Source organism: Pristiophorus japonicus, chromosome 10 (genome assembly GCF_044704955.1).
Source record: "Pristiophorus japonicus isolate sPriJap1 chromosome 10, sPriJap1.hap1, whole genome shotgun sequence".
Taxonomy (NCBI): domain Eukaryota; kingdom Metazoa; phylum Chordata; class Chondrichthyes; family Pristiophoridae; genus Pristiophorus; species Pristiophorus japonicus.
This window is the reverse complement of record NC_091986.1, coordinates 150,134,329-150,153,005: the sequence shown is the minus strand read 5'-3', so window position 1 is coordinate 150,153,005 and position 18,677 is coordinate 150,134,329. Positions and strand designations below refer to the sequence as shown.

Below are 18,677 nucleotides of genomic sequence, written 5' to 3'. Positions count from 1 at the left end.
GAGAGAGAAAAAAAGCAAGGCAGACCATGCACGAGGTAGCCGCAGCGATTGGCATTTGGACGCAGCGCGGAGGGAGATCCCGAAGGGAGGGAGGGGGTAAGAGCAAAGAGATAAGATGCTGAGGGCTGGATTTTTAGTTCTGGTCATTTCGGGGCGGTAAAGTTTGCGCCGGAAATGGTTTGCGTCCTCATTCACAAAATTCATCAGCTGCGCCCTTAGTTTGGAGCGGAGCGCTAAGGGAAGCATTGCACACCTCTTTTGGGGCGCTAGACTGGCTGAGCAAGCGAAAATCCCAAGCTAAACAACCAGCCTCGGAGCTCTCGAAGAGAGGCCTGGGAAAAAAAAACTAAAAAATACCCAGCAAAAACATTCCCAATACATAACTCACACTACAACATAAATCGCCAAAAAAAAGGATAAACAATCACACTTACCCGAGGTCGACATGACTTACCTCACTGTGGCAGCTACAGCTTGGAACGCCTGCTTCCATAGGCGTTCCCACCAGGGCGCTCGACGGAGGGCAAAAAGTCGGGCAGCAGACAAATTATGTACCGGTGTTGCAACCAAGGGGCGTGCACCTCGTTTCACCTCTTCCGGGCCCCCTCCAAACCAACACCAAATTTCCCAGCGGGGCGTTGGAGACTGGCCACCCGCCCGGAAGTGCTTACTGCTGCCATTGCCAACCCTCCAAGGCGTTAACAGGGGTGGCAGAAGACCGCAAATCCAGCCAAGCCCGGCGAACAGCACTGACAATTGGTACCAGAGAGAGAGAGGCCGTGACTTAAAGCTTCATTTCTTGTTTCTCCAGTGTGTCAAATCAGTTGACAAAATTCTATGTGTGCCCATGTTTTCTTCATTCTTCTGATTTCTCCTTAGTTCCACTTTGTGCGTGATTTCACTCTTCCCCCTCCCCCTTCTCTGCTCTTCGATTTTCTTTATTTTTTTTCCCACTTGTGTTATGTCTTGATAATTTCATGGGGCATCTAATAATTATCATGCCACCCAAATTGCAGCTTCTAGCGGTTGTGGCATTTGTGATCGTGACATTGTTCCTGAGGAACCAGATCGAGACGCTGGAGAAATCTCGGGGCAACTGTGTAAGTCAGGACATTGTTAGCATTTGTAGGTTAAAACCCCATCCTGCACCCGGAGCTGAGTAGTAATATAGGGCCCAAGTTTCCACATGATTTGCGCCTGATGGAGAATGGACTATCTTAGAAATCGCAATTCTCCACATTTTTTTTTCTGCAGTTCGAGTCAGGTAGAATAGTTCTACTTTAGAACAGAATTTTTTCTTCAAAAGGGGGCGTGTCCGACCACTGACGCCTGATTTGAAAGTTTCCACAGTGAAAACGTACTCCAAACTAAAGTAGAATGGAGCAAGTGAAGATTTTTGTAGAACTGAAAAAACCTGTTCTACACATTAAAAAATCAGGCGCAGGTTACAAATCAGGCGTCCAGAACGAGGTGGGGGGGGAGGGGGGGGGGAAAGGGAACTCATTAAATTCTACAATCAATCCTTATTTATACTTCTACAAATATTATACAAATAAATCCAACCTGAATAAACATTTATAAGCAAAGAAAAGATTAAATAAACCCTCTTCCTACCTGTGTGAAAGTGCTTCAGCCATCGTTCGAAGGAAACCGCCGTTTGTTGCCGCGCAGGGGAGGGAGGGGAAGGAGACAGCGGCTTGTTGCCGCGCAGGGGAGGGAGGGGAAGGAGACAGCGGCTTGTTGCCGTGGAGGGAGGGGAGGGAGGGGAAGGAGACAGCGGCTTGTTGCCGTGGAGGGAGGGGAGGGAGGGGAAGGAGACAGCGGCTTGTTGCCGTGGAGGGAGGGGAGGGAGGGGAAGGAGACAGCGGCTTGTTGCCGTGGAGGGAGGGGAGGGAGGGGAAGGAGACAGCGGCTTGTTGCCGTGGAGGGAGGGGAGGGAGGGGAAGGAGACAGCGGGTTGTTGTGGAGGGGAGGGAGGGGAAGGAGACGGCCGTTTGTTGCCGCGGAGGGGAGGGAGGGGAAGGAGACAGTGAGAAGGGAAGCCTCAGTGCTGATGGCAACGTGATTTTATTAAAAAATGTTCAAAAATTAAACAGCTACAAAGAACTACAAAAATGGCCGAGTGCCAATGTTTTTTTTCACACTGAGCATGCACGAACGCTCTAACGCGCAGCGTTGCTGGCAGGAAAAAACTAATTTAAATAGTACCCGCCCCCTCCCACTTACAAAATCGGTGCGAGTGTAGGCTCCGCCCCCCTGGGCGCCGCACCAAACAGACAAGGAGCTGCAAAGCGCTCGAGAATAGCGTGTTTTTTTTCTGGCGCCGTTTTAGGCGCGAAAAACGGGCGCCCAGCTCGGAGGGGCGCCCGTTTTTTATCCTGTGGAAACTTGGGCCCATAGACTGGAACCTGGTCATTTACTTTTATATGTATCTTTTATATATAAAATAATAATTTCCTAATCCCAAACCATCCCCTTGGTGGAATGTTATTAATAAAGCAGTTGCACTTAAAAAAATTAAGTCCTTGTTTGTAAAGCAGCAGCTGGCAAAGGCTAGGCCTGTGCTGGATGGTTACAGTCATTGCACAAAAGCCCACAATTTGGAAAAGTGTTTATATCTTTGGAATCAGTGTATGCCTGCACCATTTGAGTGGAAAAACACCAATCAAAACAGGGTTTGTTACAATTGCTGTGCAACTGAATTGTATTAAACTACATCATTAATGCAGAGATTGTAAGTGTACATTATGATTTTGTAATCCCATGAGTGAATTTACAACAGTGGTAAAGTTGCAATTACTATAATATTTTGTATTGTAATTTAGATTGGGATGGGGATCCGTAATTACTAATCCATGTTATAAGGGGTCCTTCAACCAAAAAAAGTTTGAGAACCACTGACCAAACTCACTACCGGCATTCAGGGAACACTTTCAAGGGAGTCATGCTCCTTACTTTAAAGTCAGGACACATCAATTCCTTGTGCGAAATAAAGAACCGAGATTCCTCTGTACCAAAGTGAACTAACCTGTGATTCCCTTCAGCTTCAGAAACACTATGGTCAACTTCCTCAGAGTCTCTGTATTTATCAGGATCAGGGAGGTTGGCAGGGTCAAATTCATCTTCACCATCACTCTGATCAAGGAAAGCAACAGCTTCTTCTTCACGTTGCTAAAATAACAAAAAAAGTCAAGATTATTTAACTAAACCTCAACATAATAGCTCTCTACATATGATGAAAGTACTTTTGCACCATCTACAAACTTTAGGAAATACAGTCATTTTTAGTTTGTTCCCATAACTTCTACCTCTTCTCACACTAACGCTTATGGGCTAAAGGAGTACATGCACGACTCTCAAGATGCCTACCGGTGGTCGGTAGCCTCTCTGCATGAGCTCTACCGTAAAAATATTCTGAGGTATCCATTTTCCCTAATTTAATGTGACAAAGGTTAAGGATCCAATGTTTGGGGTTCATAAGAACACAAGAAATAGGAACAGGAGTAGGCCATTTGGCCCCTCGAGCCTGCTCCGCCATTTAATAAGATCATGGCTGATTTGATCATGGACTCAGTTCCACTTTCCTGCCCGCTCCCCATAACCACTTATCCCGTTATCGCTCAAAAAACTATCTATCTCTGCCTTAAATATATTCAATGACCCAGCATCCACAGCTCTCTGGGACAGTGAATTTCACAGATTTACAACCCTCAGAGAAGAAATTCCTCCTCATCTCAGTTTTAAATGGGCAACCCCTTATTCTGAGACTTTCTCCCCTGAGTTTTAGTTTCCTCCATAAGTGGAAATATATTCTCTGCATCCACCTTGTCCAGCCCTCTCATTACCTTATATGTTTCGATAAGATCACCTCTTATTCTTCTGAACGCCAATGAGTACAGACCCAACCTATCTTCATAATTCAACCCAGTTTAGATTCTGGTTTTAAACATTTTCCTGCTTGTGGCTTGAACTAATCCTATTTTCATGCTGTCTCCCCATACCTTTTTATATTCTTCTTTAAGTAATTATCCAGCACCTTTTAGAAACATAGAAAATAGGTGCAGGAGTTGGCCATTCAGCCCTTCGAGCCTGCACCGCCATTCAATGAGTTCATGGCTGAACATGCAACCTCAGTACCCCATTCCTGCTTTCTCGCCATACCCCTTGATCCCCCTAGTAGTAAGGACGACATCTAACTCCTTTTTGAAAATATTTAGTGAATTGGCCTCAACCACTTTCTGTGGTAGAGAATTCCACAGGTTCGCCACTCTCTGGGTGAAGAAGTTTCTCCTCATCTCGGTCCTAAATGGCTTACCCCTTATCCTTAGATTGTGACCCCTGGTTCTGGACTTCCCCAACATTGGGAACATTCTTCCTGCATCTAACCTGTCTTAACCTGTCTAAACCCGTCAGAATTTTAAACGTTTCTATGAGATCCCCTCTCATTCTTCTGAACTCCAGTGAATACAAGCCCAGTTGATCCAGTCTTTCTTGATATGTCAGTCCCGCCATCCCAGGAATCAGTCTGGTGAACCTTTGCTGCACTCCCTCAATAGCAAAAATGTCCTTCCTCAAGTTAGGAGACCAAAACTGTACACAATACTCCAGGTGTGGACTCACCAAGGCCCTATACAACTGTAGTAACACCTCCCTGCCCCTGTACTCAAATCCCCTTGCTATGAAAGCCAACATGCCATTTGCTTTCTTAACCACCTGCTGTACCTGCATGCCAACCTTCAATGACTGATGTACCATGACACCCAGGTCTCGTTGCACCTCCCCTTTTCCTAATCTGTCACCATTCAGATAATAGTCTGTCTCTCTGTTTTTACCACCAAAGTGGATAACCTCACATTTATCCACATTATACTTCACCTGCCATGCATTTGCCCACTCACTTAACCTATCCAAATCACTCTGCAGCCTCATAGCATCCTCCTCGCAGCTCACACTGCCACCCAACTTCGTGTCATCTGCAAATTTGGAGATACTGCATTTAATCCCCTCGTCTAAATCATTAATGTACAATGTAAACAGCTGGGGCCCCAGCACAGAACCTTGCGGTACCCCACTAGTCACTGCCTGCCATTCTGAAAAGTACCCATTTACTCCTACTCTTTGCTTCCTGTCTGCCAACCAGTTCTCAATCCACGTCAGCACACTACCCCCAATCCCATGTGCTTTAACTTTGCACATTAATCTCTTGTGTGGGACCTTGTCGAAAACCTTCTGAAAGTCCAAATACACCACATCAACTGGTTTTCTCCCTTGTCCACTCTGCTGGAAACATCCTCAAAAAATTCCAGAAGATTTGTCAAGCATGATTTCCCTTTCACAAATCCATGCTGACTCGGACCTATCATGTCACCTCTTTCCAAATGCGCTGCTACGACATCCTTAATAATTGATTCCATCATTTTACCCACTACTGAGGTCAGGCTGACCGGTCTGTAATTCCCTGTTTTCTCTCTCCCTCCTTTTTTAAAAAATGGGGTTACATTGGCTATCCTCCACTCCATAGGAACTAATCCAGGGTCTATGGAATGTTGGAAAATGACTGTCAATGCATCCGCTATTTCCAAGGCCACCTCCTTAAGTACTCTCTGGGATGCAGACCATCAGGCCCTGGGGATTTATCGGCCTTCAATCCCATCAACTTCCCAACAAAATTTCCCGACTAATAAGGATTTCCCTCAGTTCCTCCTTCTTACTAGACCCTCTGACCCCTTTTATATCCGGAAGGTTGTTCGTGTCCTCCTTAGTGAATACCAAACCAAAGTACTTGTTCAATTGGTTTGCCATTTCTTTGTTCCCCGTTATTCCCCTGATTCTGACTGCAGGGGACCTATGTTTGTCTTTACTAACTTTTTTCTCTTTACATATCTATAGTGATGAGTGATGTAATTGATTTAGCAATGATCACTGCTTATGTCAAACCATTTGTGCATTAAAGAGTTCCTTCTGATCTCTTTCTTTCTATATTTAATGCTCATCTTGTGATGATGGCTTCTTGTCTTTGATTTACCTCCAAAATGAAATTATCCATCCAGATGCTTGCCTTCTCCATACCCTTCATAATTTTGAACTTCTCTATCAAATCCTTACTCAATCTTTTCAATTCAAGAAAATACAGTCCGACTTTCTATAGCCTTTCTTTGTAACCCAGACCCCTCTACCAGGTCTACTGAATTCCTTTTAAAACAAGGAGCCCAAATCAGCATAAAATATTCCAGATGTGGCCTAACTGTTTTTTGTACAGTCATTGTAGCCTCTTCCATTTTGTATGAAATCCCTTTTGATATAAACCTCAAGATCTCATTTGTTTTCCGAATAGCCTTTTTTACTTGTCTATCCACTGTTCCACTTTTAAGGATTTATGTATCTGTTCCTCCACTTCATTGAGAAACTAAACATTTCAGTACATTTGCATTCTTTATTCTTGATTCCAAAATATATTACCTGGTACCTTTCTGTATCTGTCTCTTATCTGCCCATTCTACTAGCCTGTTTATGTTCTGCTGTAGTCTCCTGCACTCTTCCATGCAATTTTCTAAATAAAATATTACCACTTCATACTACAAAGGATAGTAAATATCCATATAAAACATATGGTTAGTTCCAAAAATTGCAATGGAGTTTTGGCCTCCCTCCTAGAATCTGAATTACAGTCTTCAGAGCTGGAGGTCACATCCAAGATTGCCTGTGAAAGGCAAAAGAGAGAAAAAAGGAAAAAAGGAGGCGGAAGGAACGAGAACAAGAGGGAGAGAGAGATAGGGAATTAGAGAGATAGGAAATTAGAGAGATAGGAAATGAAAGAGAGGGAGAGAAAGAGAGAGGGATATAGAGAGGGAAAGAGAGAGAGGGATATAGAGAGGGAAAGAGAGAAAGGGATATAGAGAGGGAAAGAGAGAGGGATATAGAGAGGGAAAGAAAGAGCGATATGTACATTACAGCAGGTTGTTGAAGAAACAACATTAACAGCCTCTGTGGAAACGTCCACAGACGTCACTGTCTCATGTTACTGGGAGACAGGAAGGTACCGCCTGGAAAAGAAAATAGAGTGCAACCGGGGTTGGGAAGGAAAAACAAAACAAATTAAAAAAAAGCTCTGTAGCTTGCTTTTCTATGGGTAGCTGAATTATTTGAAAGGTAGAGAATCCAACTGGCTTTCATTCCTCCCACATTATTTTGTTAAATTGAGTTTTAGCTATTAACTTACGATGTAATCCTTACAAGACAAAAACATAGTGGACAGTTAAATAGATTGCATTGCTCGTGGATAACATTTGTAATGGATTCTTTCTCATACAGATTTAATAGACAAAATGCACACACAAACTAGAATAGGAATGTTAAATTTTGTGTAAAATTGTGTGCCAGTATCTTTGAGGGCCGAGTACAGAAATCAGTTTGTAATACAGCAGTCCATGGGCTCAATTTTCCCCAAAGCATTTTTTTGGCGACTTGAGGAGTTACGGACGATTTTTTGGGGCCTAAGTACGGCAAAAGAAATATTCTAAGTTTCCCCATTGGATTTCTTCATTTTGTCTCTCTCTCTCGCTCTCACACACACACACACACATACGCTGGCCTAAGCAGAACTGGAGTAATTCTCAGCTGGTCAAACTTCCCTAAATGGCCAGAATTGGTGTAGGTGGCTGGTTACGCATCCTTTGGCTGAAAAAAAACTGACCTAAAAAAATCGTAACTAACTGAGTTACACTGGTGCAAGTTGATTGGCCAAAAAAAGCAGCCTGTTCCAAAGAAAAAAAGCACAAATCACTGGGGAAAATTGAGCCCAATTAATCTGAAGGTTTAAGATGTAATTAAACCAAAGATAATAAATTCAGTATTATAAGGTCCAAATTTGGCTCTCCATTTAAAACCGCGCACCTCCGAGTCCCCCGCCGACTTTGTACCTTAAAAGCTGCGCCGAAAAAACTTGCTATGATCACGGTCCATCACAAGTCGGTCCATCTGTGGAGCTGGCATGGCGTGTACTGAAGAGAGGGGGGCGGAGCTAGGTCGGTACTGGCCGCGCAGAGCTGGCAGGAGAGGCGGGGCCTAATCTGACGGTGTAAGTGCCGGCAGCACACGCATGCGCGTTGCAGCGTTTGCGCATGCTCAGTGGGGCATTAACATTGGCAATCAGCCATTTTTAAAGGGAGAACCTCTCACTGAGTTTTGGATGTTTTGATGTTTTGAAAGCTATAGGAATGCTGTTTGGAGTACTTGGCAAGAAATCAGCTGCTAACCCTCCACAAGGAGTGCTGCATAGGTGAGAATAATTCATTGCTGCAAGCAAAATAAGGACTTTGTGTTTTTAAAAATCACTGAGTGTCAATTCAATAGAGCAATGCAACACCGTGCCCCAAGAACGAAGAATTTCACACATCAAGAAGTGGAGGTACTGGTGAATGTAATCGAGGAAAGATGGCAGGAGCTGGATACGAGCAACAGAGGTGCGTAAAAGTACCACCCAAAGAAATTAATAAACGCTGGAACAAATTTGCAGAAGATTACTGCGCAGTGGTGAATACCACGAGAATTGGAAGGCAGCGTAAAAAGAAATGGCAGGACCTTGGTCAAGCAGTTAATGTAAGTAATATTTTCATTTGTCAATGGAATTGCATCTGTAAATGTGACCATCTGTATATGTCCCACCCAGCAGAAAGACACCCTCTCAAAAAAGTTGCATTTTCATCTTTGCAGAAGAAATTGTCCCATAACAAAAGGGAAAGAACTCGAACAGGAGGAGGCCTGCCAAATCTGCACCCACTGACACCCTTGGAACAGAGGGTCACTGCTTTGATGGGTCCTAGCTGGAGAAGAGCAATCAGTACAGCACAAGCTGGGCCCACACGTGAGGGAGAGGGTAGTACTGAAAATTACTTGTGGCCCTTCAAATCAACCTGCTGCCTGGCCTGCTACGTGTGAGTCTACTCATGCCACCCATCCTGCCCCCTCCTCTGCTGCTAACCATTTGACTGTTCTATTATATTTTGCAGAACCGGATACCAATCCTGAGGATACAGATGATGATTCAGACACAGGCGCAGACCAACTTTGTAGGGAGGAGGGGGTGGCCATGGAGAGGTATGAAGGGGAGAATCTTGAATTTGCGTTGCCAAGCACTTCCATGATTTCTGATTCGTCATTCCGTGGTTTGAGCGCGGCCCAGTCCCTGCATTGTGGTTTAGGGTCTGGTTCGACATTCCGTGGTTGCAGCTCATCCCAGTCCCTGCATAGTGGTTCAGGATCTGGTTCGACATTCCGTGGTTTCAGCTCATCCCAGTCCCTGCATAGTGGTTTAGGGTCTGGTTCGACATTCCGTGGTTTCAGCTCATCCCAGTCCCTGCATAATGGTTCAGGATCTGGTTCGACATTCTGTGTTTTCAGCTCGCCCCAGTCCCTGCATAGTGGTTTAAGGTTTGGTCCGACATTGGATGCTTTTGAAAAGTCCAGAGGTTGCGGGTTCCAGTGCTGCTGGAATGCAGTATGGAACACTCAATGCCCCACCGTCCGAGGTTCTGGGTCCCACTCCTGCTGGAATGCATTATGGAACACCCAGAGACCCACTGTCCCAGCCTGCGACTCCCAGTGCTGGTGGAATGCAGCCTGTAACATCCATGGCCACACCTTCCCAACCTGCGCTTCACACTGGAGGGGTTCCGCTAGACAGACCCAGGGCGAGGCCAAGGAGAAATGTACCACGCTGTCCTGAGTTGGAGGGTACAACAGATGTGGCTCAGGTGATGGCATTGGGTATGGAGACCAATGAGCTTACCCGATCACTCGTGAACACCGTCAGTGGGGTGGGTGATGAGGTAACAACACTGACGGCAGAAATAGCAATACTGTCACAGGACATGAGGGAAGACATTTCAGAGGCAGCGGGAACGACGGCACAGGCCATCAGGAAGGGAATGTCACAGGCAGCCGAAACGACGGCACAGGCCATCAGGGAGGTAGCTGCTGCAGTAAAGGAACACAGCCAGACCAATCCACTGCCACTGCCACTGCCACTCCCACAGAAATCCCCGCACTAGTCTCTGTAGAGACCCAAGCCGTAACCCTTCCCCACCCACCCACCACCATCATCCATGAAGCAGTGCACATTCACTAAGATGTGGATCTGAGATGGGTGAAGTCTTTCTTTGCTGCTGTTGTTTTTGTTGTTGTTGATTTTACTCTTGTAACTGTTTTCTAATATAAATTGTTTTGTAAGTGATGTAATTTTACAAGACTAAAGTGACCTTAAAGCTTTTAAGTGATCTTCCAGTGTAAATTTTTTGTAATGGAAATTGTTTGCTAAGTTTTGTAACTTTACAAGTTTAAGTGATCTTAGAGTCATATTAAAGTACAGTTTGATAAATGTTTTAATCTTATTACACTAAAGTGTACATTCTAAAATTTTCAATAAAATATTTTTTACATTGAAACTGAATCATGTTCCATTAACACAACACACAGCCCAGCTCTTCTCACTCCCAAAACAAGGTAAGAAACCCCCATCCCCCACACAGCCTGCCGCGTTTTCTCGGTTTCTCTCCCCCCCCACACAGCCTGCTGAGTTTTTTCTCACTCTCCCCCCCCCAACCCCTACCCAGCCCCCCTCCCTCCCACAGCCTGCCGCGTTCTTTCTCACTCTCTCCCCCTGCCTCCTCCCCCCCACCCCTACCACCCCCCACTCCCTCCCACTCCCTGCCGCGTTTTCTCGGTTTCTCCCCCCGACACCACCAACAGCCTGCCACGTTCTCCCGATTCATGCCCTTGCCAGTCCCTGCACCTTGCCCTGGCTGAACGCACTCCAGCACGGCCAGCCTTCAGTTTAAGGTACTTTTATTTGAAGCAGTACTTTAATGATTTACTTCACTTCTTTATTTTTTATTGAATTGTTATTACTGCTTTGTACTTTCTTTGGTGCTTGAAATGTTGTTTAGGAGCAGGGTTCCTTCTATTTTTTTATTTATTGATTGGTTATTACTTTGGTCTTGGTGCTTTCGGGGCAGGGTTGCTTCTATTTTATTTGTTAATTAATTGCTTATTACTTTTTTTGCTTTGTTTGGTGCTTGGTGGTGCTTGAAATGTAGTTACTTGCACCGATTCCTTAACAATAAGTAAGGTCTTTCTGTGCGGACAAAAGTGGACACATACGCTGCCCTACGTTAGTTTAGTACAACTTTTTTCTGGCCAAATTGGCATAAATGGTGTAAGTGGCTGGGAACGCCTCCATTTGGAAAAAAAACTGACCTAACAAAAAACCTAATTAACTCACTTACACTGGCGCAAATTAAATGGCCATATTTGCAACTTGTAAGATACACCAGAAAAATCAAGTTACACCAAAAAAAACGGTGCAACTCATGGGAAAATTTGGGCCCAATAGTGGTGTCACTACTTTTAACCCAGCAGTAAAGGATTCAAATGCAACTTCTTCTGAGACCTCACAATGGGCCCAAGTTTGCTCCCCCGCTTAAAACGGCGGCAAAAACTTACCTAGATATTCTCCCCGCTCCTTGGAACGTCACAGACCTCGGCGTGGCGTACCACAAGAAGTGGGGGGCGGTGTCAGGTCCCTGCGCTGAAAACAGTGCCGGGACCTCTGCACATGAGCGCTAGAGTGTGCGCGCATGTGCAGCAGCTCCTGCCCCCAGAATCTCGCAGGCTGTGTGGGAGGGGCCTGAAGCACACCACCCCTAGCCCTGGCCGAATGGGCTTCCACATCGGTTTTCCCTGCCGCGTTCAGCCTCCCCTCCCCGACGGCTAATCTTACTCTTTTGATTTGATTTCTCTTTCCTTCAGCTAGCTGGATACGACTTGCTTAAAGCTTTGTTGTACCTTTGTGAATCATCTTTTAATCAATGTTCCGGTCATAAGCAGCATACATTCAGCCCCCTCCCCTTACCGATGCTGCGTTGAGCCTAGCCTCCCGGTGTGCATCTTACGGTAAGACGCACACCGGGAGGCTAGGCTCAACGTGGCATCGGTAAGGGGGGGGGGGGGTGCTGAATGTATGCTGCTTATGACCAGAACATTGATAAGAGATGATTCACAAAGGTACAACATAGCTTTAAGCAAGTCATATCCAGCTAGCTGAAGGAAAGAGAAATCAAATCAAAAGAGTAAGATTAGCCCTGGCCGAATGGGCTCACTCATCGGCAGCCAGCTGCTAGTGTTTTTCTACAGTAAAGCTTTGCTGAAGGTAGGACTTCTATTTTTTATGTTTATTTATTGATTGATTATGTGGCCCTAAATTCTTGTTTGATTTACATTCAAGTTTACTCTTCATCTGCTTTCAAAAGGAATTCTGTAAAATAGTTTGGCTGAAACTCTTATTTACAGGACTTGCTATAATGTATTTGTTACTTTACCAATCCATTTTTAATCTAGTTGTTTAGTACTTTATAAGTCTTGGTGCTCGGTGCAGGTCCTCTCAGCTTCCTTGTATTTTTTATTTGTTATTGAATGCTTATTTTTGTGCTTTAAATGTACTTATGCTTCTTTAATGTTGTTGTGAAGGTGTTTAGTGCTTTGCAAAATCCTCTCACTCCCCCATCCCCCCCCCGCCGCCCGCCATCTCTGGCTATCTGCGTTGATTTCTTAGTTTACCGCAAGGTTTTTCTGTGCGGACACAAGTGGCCACATACGCTGGCCTAAGTTAGTTTGGAGTAGCTTTTAGCTGTCTAAACTTGCTTAAATGGCCAAAACAGGCGTAAGTGGCTGGTAATGCCCCCTTTTGAAAAAAAAACAAAACTAAAAAAAAAACCTAACTAACTCACTTAGTTAAATTAAATGGGCAGAATTGGGATTTTAATTTTAGATACTCCAAAATCAAAAATCTAGATGCTCCAAAGAAAAACGGAGCAACTCCTGGGCAAACTTGGGCCCAATATGTATATTTTCTTCGACATCAATTACAAGTGCCATGTAATTTTCAGTGCTTATATTTAACATACAAAGAATGAGGACATTGGAATGACAACTGTTTCCAATAAATGTCTCTAGATTCTTCAAACCACAATCACATGATACATTTTTGATTTGATTGAAGAAGTTGCTCTTAGGCCCAAAGGGATGGATTAGACAGAAAATATTACATCCTCCTCTTCAGAAGGAAACTACTCAGTTAGATAAAGGTTTGAGAATTGACAACAAAAGGCAAAGAAGAAAGGAAAGACAGATTGAAGTTCCTTCTTTGTTTTATCTTCATTTGATATCAGCCTGAAAGAAGTACTGATGCTGTGCTTGGAAACAAGGGATGGAAAAACCCACAATTATCGGAAATTTGAAATAAAATCAGAAAATGCTAAACATGCACAACTGATTGATCATTACCTTAGAGAAAAAAATGTGAAGTCCAGTTTTGATGCAAGGGAACTCCCAAAATATTAACTTTTTGTTCTCTTTCAGATGCTGTTTGATCTGCTATACATTTCATACATTTTGTGCTAATGTAGAAATTTGTTTTCTAAATTACCGCCTAGTAATCCAGATGGCCTTGTACCATATAGTTAATATCAAAAGTTCAGAATAAGCTATAGTCTACCAATGAAAAGTAGGATAGTAGCAGCAACTGAACATAATGGACTGGATTTTCAGCTCAGTTGCGCCTCAGTTTGGTAAATGGGGTTTCTAGGCATAATGCCAGGCGTCCAGCTTTTACCGCTTGGCCGGCAAATTCGGCTCATGGCTTGCGGCGACACAAAACTTATCGCCCCGCCATCTAGTTTCACTGAGATCATGACATCAATCGTCGAGCAATGCTCCGCTACCGCCCCGGATGCAAAATTTGGACCCAATGCCTCATTTAACGCCCGCCCTAGGAAATGTCTGGAAAACCAGGAGATCCCAGGATGCAGCAGGTGGAGGCTCCGACATCGCAGGTCACAGTGACTGCAACGGTTGCGCACATCACGCTGCGTGAAGCTCAGACTTGCAAACGGCACTTTTATCTGCCATTACAGTGCCCTTACAACTTCAGAGAGAGAATTTAATGGGGGCATTACTAGTTCAACAGTCTATCATGCTCCATGCTATTGCCAGGCGGTGTCAAGCTAGAAGAGGGCTCTTAAATCGACAAAACTTTTTTTAACGCCGTGATTTTCGGCTGGGGTGCACAAATTTAAGCGCTCCCGATCATGGAATGTCATTTTTTGCCATATTTCACAGACGAGGGCGCAAACTTTTTGCAGGTGGTCTCAATACCACCCTGCAGATATTACCGCCCCGAAATCTCAAAAGCCGAAAATCCTGCCCCTAGTCCTTAGTGATTCTCCAATGAGGTGTCTGTCAGCTTTGAAATAAAAAAATCTGTAAAAAATGCACAAATTGTATTTGACCATTTGCTCCATTTTAGATTAAAATCTATTTAGTTTCACATCTTTATAGTAATAGTTCATAATGAGAATTGATTGTACTTCCTGCACCTGTTCCACAATTGGCTCCTATGATCAAAACTCCACATCATTCAATGCAACAATTTTGTTTATTTGGTTTCTTTACTGCATGGCTTCACAGAAATCATCATTACAATAATAATACTATTAGATGAACTACTTACTGATAACCTCATTGAAACGACTGCCTTTACACTATCAAGTAAAAATATTCAGAATATCTATTTACTTGGTTATTAATGATGACAAAGTTGGGACAGGGTTGCTAATGTGGAATATGTATTTTTCTGGGCTATGAATAATAGCTTTCACATATGACCCTTCAGCTTACAATGTGAAAGACTCAAAAACATGCTTGTAGTCTGATAATAACAGAGGGGGGCAAGTTCACAAGAAGCAACTGTAGGTTCAGAAAGGGCAGTACAAGTAGCCATTGTAGAGGTCATGGAGACATCGACACGTAGCATTGAAGTGCTGCAGAATGACTTTTCCAGAGATTTGTATCGAGCAATTCTTTTGTTACGGTGGAAACAGTGCATTCAGTTCAACAAGAGTTTAAAAAAAATCGAAAGTTTTATACTTTAATTTTAATGGACTTCATGTAGCATACACGACAGTGATTAGTAATACAAAGAACCATCCAGTTAAAATTGTCAAGACAGTCATTTATTCTCAAATGTACTCTTTTTATATTACAGATGATAACTGCTAACATAACCGAATCGCTAATTAAAATAATTGTCACAGTCACACTCATTTCAAACTGTCACCTACCATGGATGAACCATAGTCTTGTTTAATTAGTCTCAGCAAAACTTCGTTTAAAAAAAATCTGCACCATTTTACAAGCTGAATCGCTTCACAGGCTATTTCTAAAATAACTATATAGTCATTTTACAGTGGCAGAATTATTCTGCTGTGGTAGAATTTTAGTAACTATATATAGTTTAGGAATGATTTCTAAACTGCCTATGCAAAAACATTTTCACTATAACCCCTGTACTTGCAATAAGCAACTTAAATCAAGTCTTCTGGCAGAAGTGCTGTCAGACCCAAGCTCATTTGTCACTGTCGGGATCTACAAGCACAGTGGTACCACAGGTAATGTACTGTGACATCAGCAGCTGAGAAACTAAGCTCCAAAGGCTGTATAACTTAGCTGATTTTCTTTAAGTACCAAGGGATACGACGTAAAGGATTAGTCAAGTATGAAAAGAATGAATTTAACTGCTTTTACCAGATTCTGATTTGAAACAATAGAATAGCCCCTGGAATAACAGAATGGTCTGGTCAAACAGTTTATTGATAAACCTTTTGTCCATACAGTAGAAAATTGTATTTTAAAGCAATTCTGAATGACCAATCTCCAAATTCTAGTTTTGTGGCAATTAAAAAAAATATTTAGCTTTCCTTCAATTTTTGTGTAAAAATTATATTTTTGTTCTATTTTAAAATGTATTTTCTATAACAGCTTTTAAATCTCCACACCACACTATTCCCTGGCTGAGAACAGGTGGGTGATGAACTCCTAGTCAATGACAATGCTGCTTGAACCAGTTTCTAGAATATATACAAGAGTGAGTCCAGCATTTTATGGCCCGTTGACCTTTGCTCCCTGCAGGCTTGTGCTTACATAGTCTGTCCACCAGTAGCACCAATGGATGTATTTAAGGGGAAGTTACGTAAGTACTTGAGGGAGAAAGAAATAGAAGGATATGCTGATGGGGGTTGATGAGGTAGGGTGGGAGGAGGCTCTTGTGGAGCATAAATACCAACATAAGCCAGTCAGGCTGAACGGCCTGTTTCTATGCTGTAAATTCTATGTAATAAAATTGTGAAATCAATTAACTATGAACCATTCTTTTAAATACTAGTGACATTTTTGATACTTTAGTAGAATGTAGATTGATGTTATCTGATGTTGATCCTTTTATTGATACCAATATCAACTCACATTCTGCTAAAGAAAGGATACATTTTTAAAATTTCAGCATGAGGAGAACATACTTTCAATATATTTTCAGAATGGACCAAGATCAGCTACCGATGACAGAAGAGTCATGAGGCCTGCTCTATCCAGAGTCTAATGGTACATCTACCTGGTAAGCAACCTCAAACTTGAATCCATACTAAAAAAATAATCTGCACACATACTTTAGTAGCAAAATTCATCCCTCAAGTACAAATAATCCTGACAAAATAGCATCACAATCTCGAGAAGACGGAATGCAAATATCAATTTAGATGGGATTTCGGAATTATGACAAGAACTGTCAGTGTTCACCGTCATTACCCCTCTGAAACTGACCGCAACTTCAGGATTTAGCACATGAGCATTTATGCACCACCATACAACATACACATACGTGGCATGAACCCCCAAAATAGTGTTACAATAAGGCTAGACTAATTTAATTGGCTGACACTCCAGATGTAATTTAGAATCATTGTTCAAAGCACAACTTGGGTATGGGTAAGAAATTGGCTGAAGGGTAGAAACAGTGGTTAGAGTAATAATCTTAATTGGAGGGAGAGTACTGAATGGGTGCCCCATGGCTCAGTTGTTGGGAACACAACTTTTTCTAATTTCTATCATTGATTTAGATTCTGATCTCAATGAGGTTGGTAAGTTTGCAGATGATACCAAATTAGGTGGAGCAGTGGACATGAAGATGGCAGCCCAGAAACTACAGAATGATCCATTCAAATTTTGGACTCAAACAATGGCAGATGAAATTTATTGCAGACAATTGGATAGGATGCATACTTAATAGATCGTGTTGAAATAATTAAGGATGAATTGCAGAGAGACCTTGTAGTCTTAACAAACTTAACATGTGCAACCAATAAAGAGCAACATTCAACAAAACCAATAGAATTTTGAACTACACAGCCAAAACAGTAGAATACTAGTCCGAGAAGGATGTCATCAAGCTGTACAGTGCTCTGATCAGACCACACTTTGCATATACTGTTCCCAGTTCTGGTCACTGAGAAATAAGGAAATATTCAAGTGCTGGAGGCAGAACCCTTATGTCAAAAATTTGAGTTATGAAGACAGACTGGAGAGAATTAGACTTTTGAACCTGGAAAGGAGGTGCTGTGAAGTGCTCTTGTGGAAGTATACAAGGTAGTAAATGGCATGGAAAGGATTAATCTTGAACATTATGTTAAATTGTGAAAGGTGGACAGGGGATATAGGTTCAAACCAGTAAAAGATAACTTTAGGCCTAAAATCAGGAGATGGTTCTTCACACAAGGATGGTAACACTTGGAATTATTTTCTTTCCTATCTGAGCCAGAAAATATTAGTTCCAGCAAAGTACCACTGTGAAATTACAAGATTTTAAATATATTCTGCAAGGTGGGAGCTTATTAACATTTATTTTCAATATTTCTTCCTTACAAAGTGTCATCTTAAGTCAGGAGGTTATGGCTTCAAACCCAGTCTTGAACTTGAACACAATTTAGTGCCGCATCATCAGAATGATGTAATAAACAGAGGCCCCATCTGCCTGTTTCGTTAGACATAAGAGAAACCATGGTACAATTCAAAACAGAAGTGTTCTCCTGGTCCCTTAGTCAACTTTCCTCCTCAACCACCACCAGGAAACAGATTAACTGGCTAGTGTTTAATTTTACGGCTGTGAGATCTTGCAAATTGGCTGCTGTGTCTGCCTACATGTGCTTTAGGAAGCCGCAAGGACGTATAAGGCACTATATAAATGCAAGGACTTATTATTCGGTTCTGTTTCCTTTCCTGCCTCCTCTCAAAATAATTAGGAGGCAGGATTTTAGTGGCTGTGCCATAAATGCTGTTTTGACTCAGGTATTGTAATGCTTGTTGACTGCACAATGAAATGAATAGTAACTATTATAACCTTCACTTCTTCATCTGTGGCTAGCATTTATATAACTTGTTCACGTGTAAATTGTACATTTTAGAGTTGCAATAAAACATACTGGTGAAAGTGTAACTCTTTGGTGCACAAGTCATAAAAATTCAAGATATACCTGTTTGGATACAGCATGCAAAAGAACTAGATTCTCATACCTGGAAAAGTCAATGCAGTGCTTTGAAATAGTTCAATAAATTTAGATTTATACAAGACTATGCTGTAAAGTTGTACATTACATGTGTGAATTAGACCTAATGTTGAGGAAGAATTTGTTCCTTATCCAAACTGTTTTGTAGTCTTTCTGAGGCGAGGGAGAGCAGAATCAGCATTCAGAAATTAACAGCTTATTTAAAATCACATGCTGTAGTCGTTGATTCAG

The 18,677-nt window shown here is 42.6% G+C and overlaps 1 protein-coding gene across 1 annotated transcript in view; it reads right to left on the bottom strand.

Moving 5' to 3' along the window:
• Window positions 1-18,677, bottom strand: part of ddx10 (DEAD (Asp-Glu-Ala-Asp) box polypeptide 10) — a 464,721-nt gene that overhangs the window by 54,851 nt on the left and 391,193 nt on the right. The window contains exon 17 of the mRNA XM_070892172.1: window positions 3,029-3,171. Within this exon, the coding sequence (XP_070748273.1) occupies window positions 3,029-3,171 (143 nt within the window). The remainder of the gene's footprint in view (window positions 1-3,028; window positions 3,172-18,677) is intronic.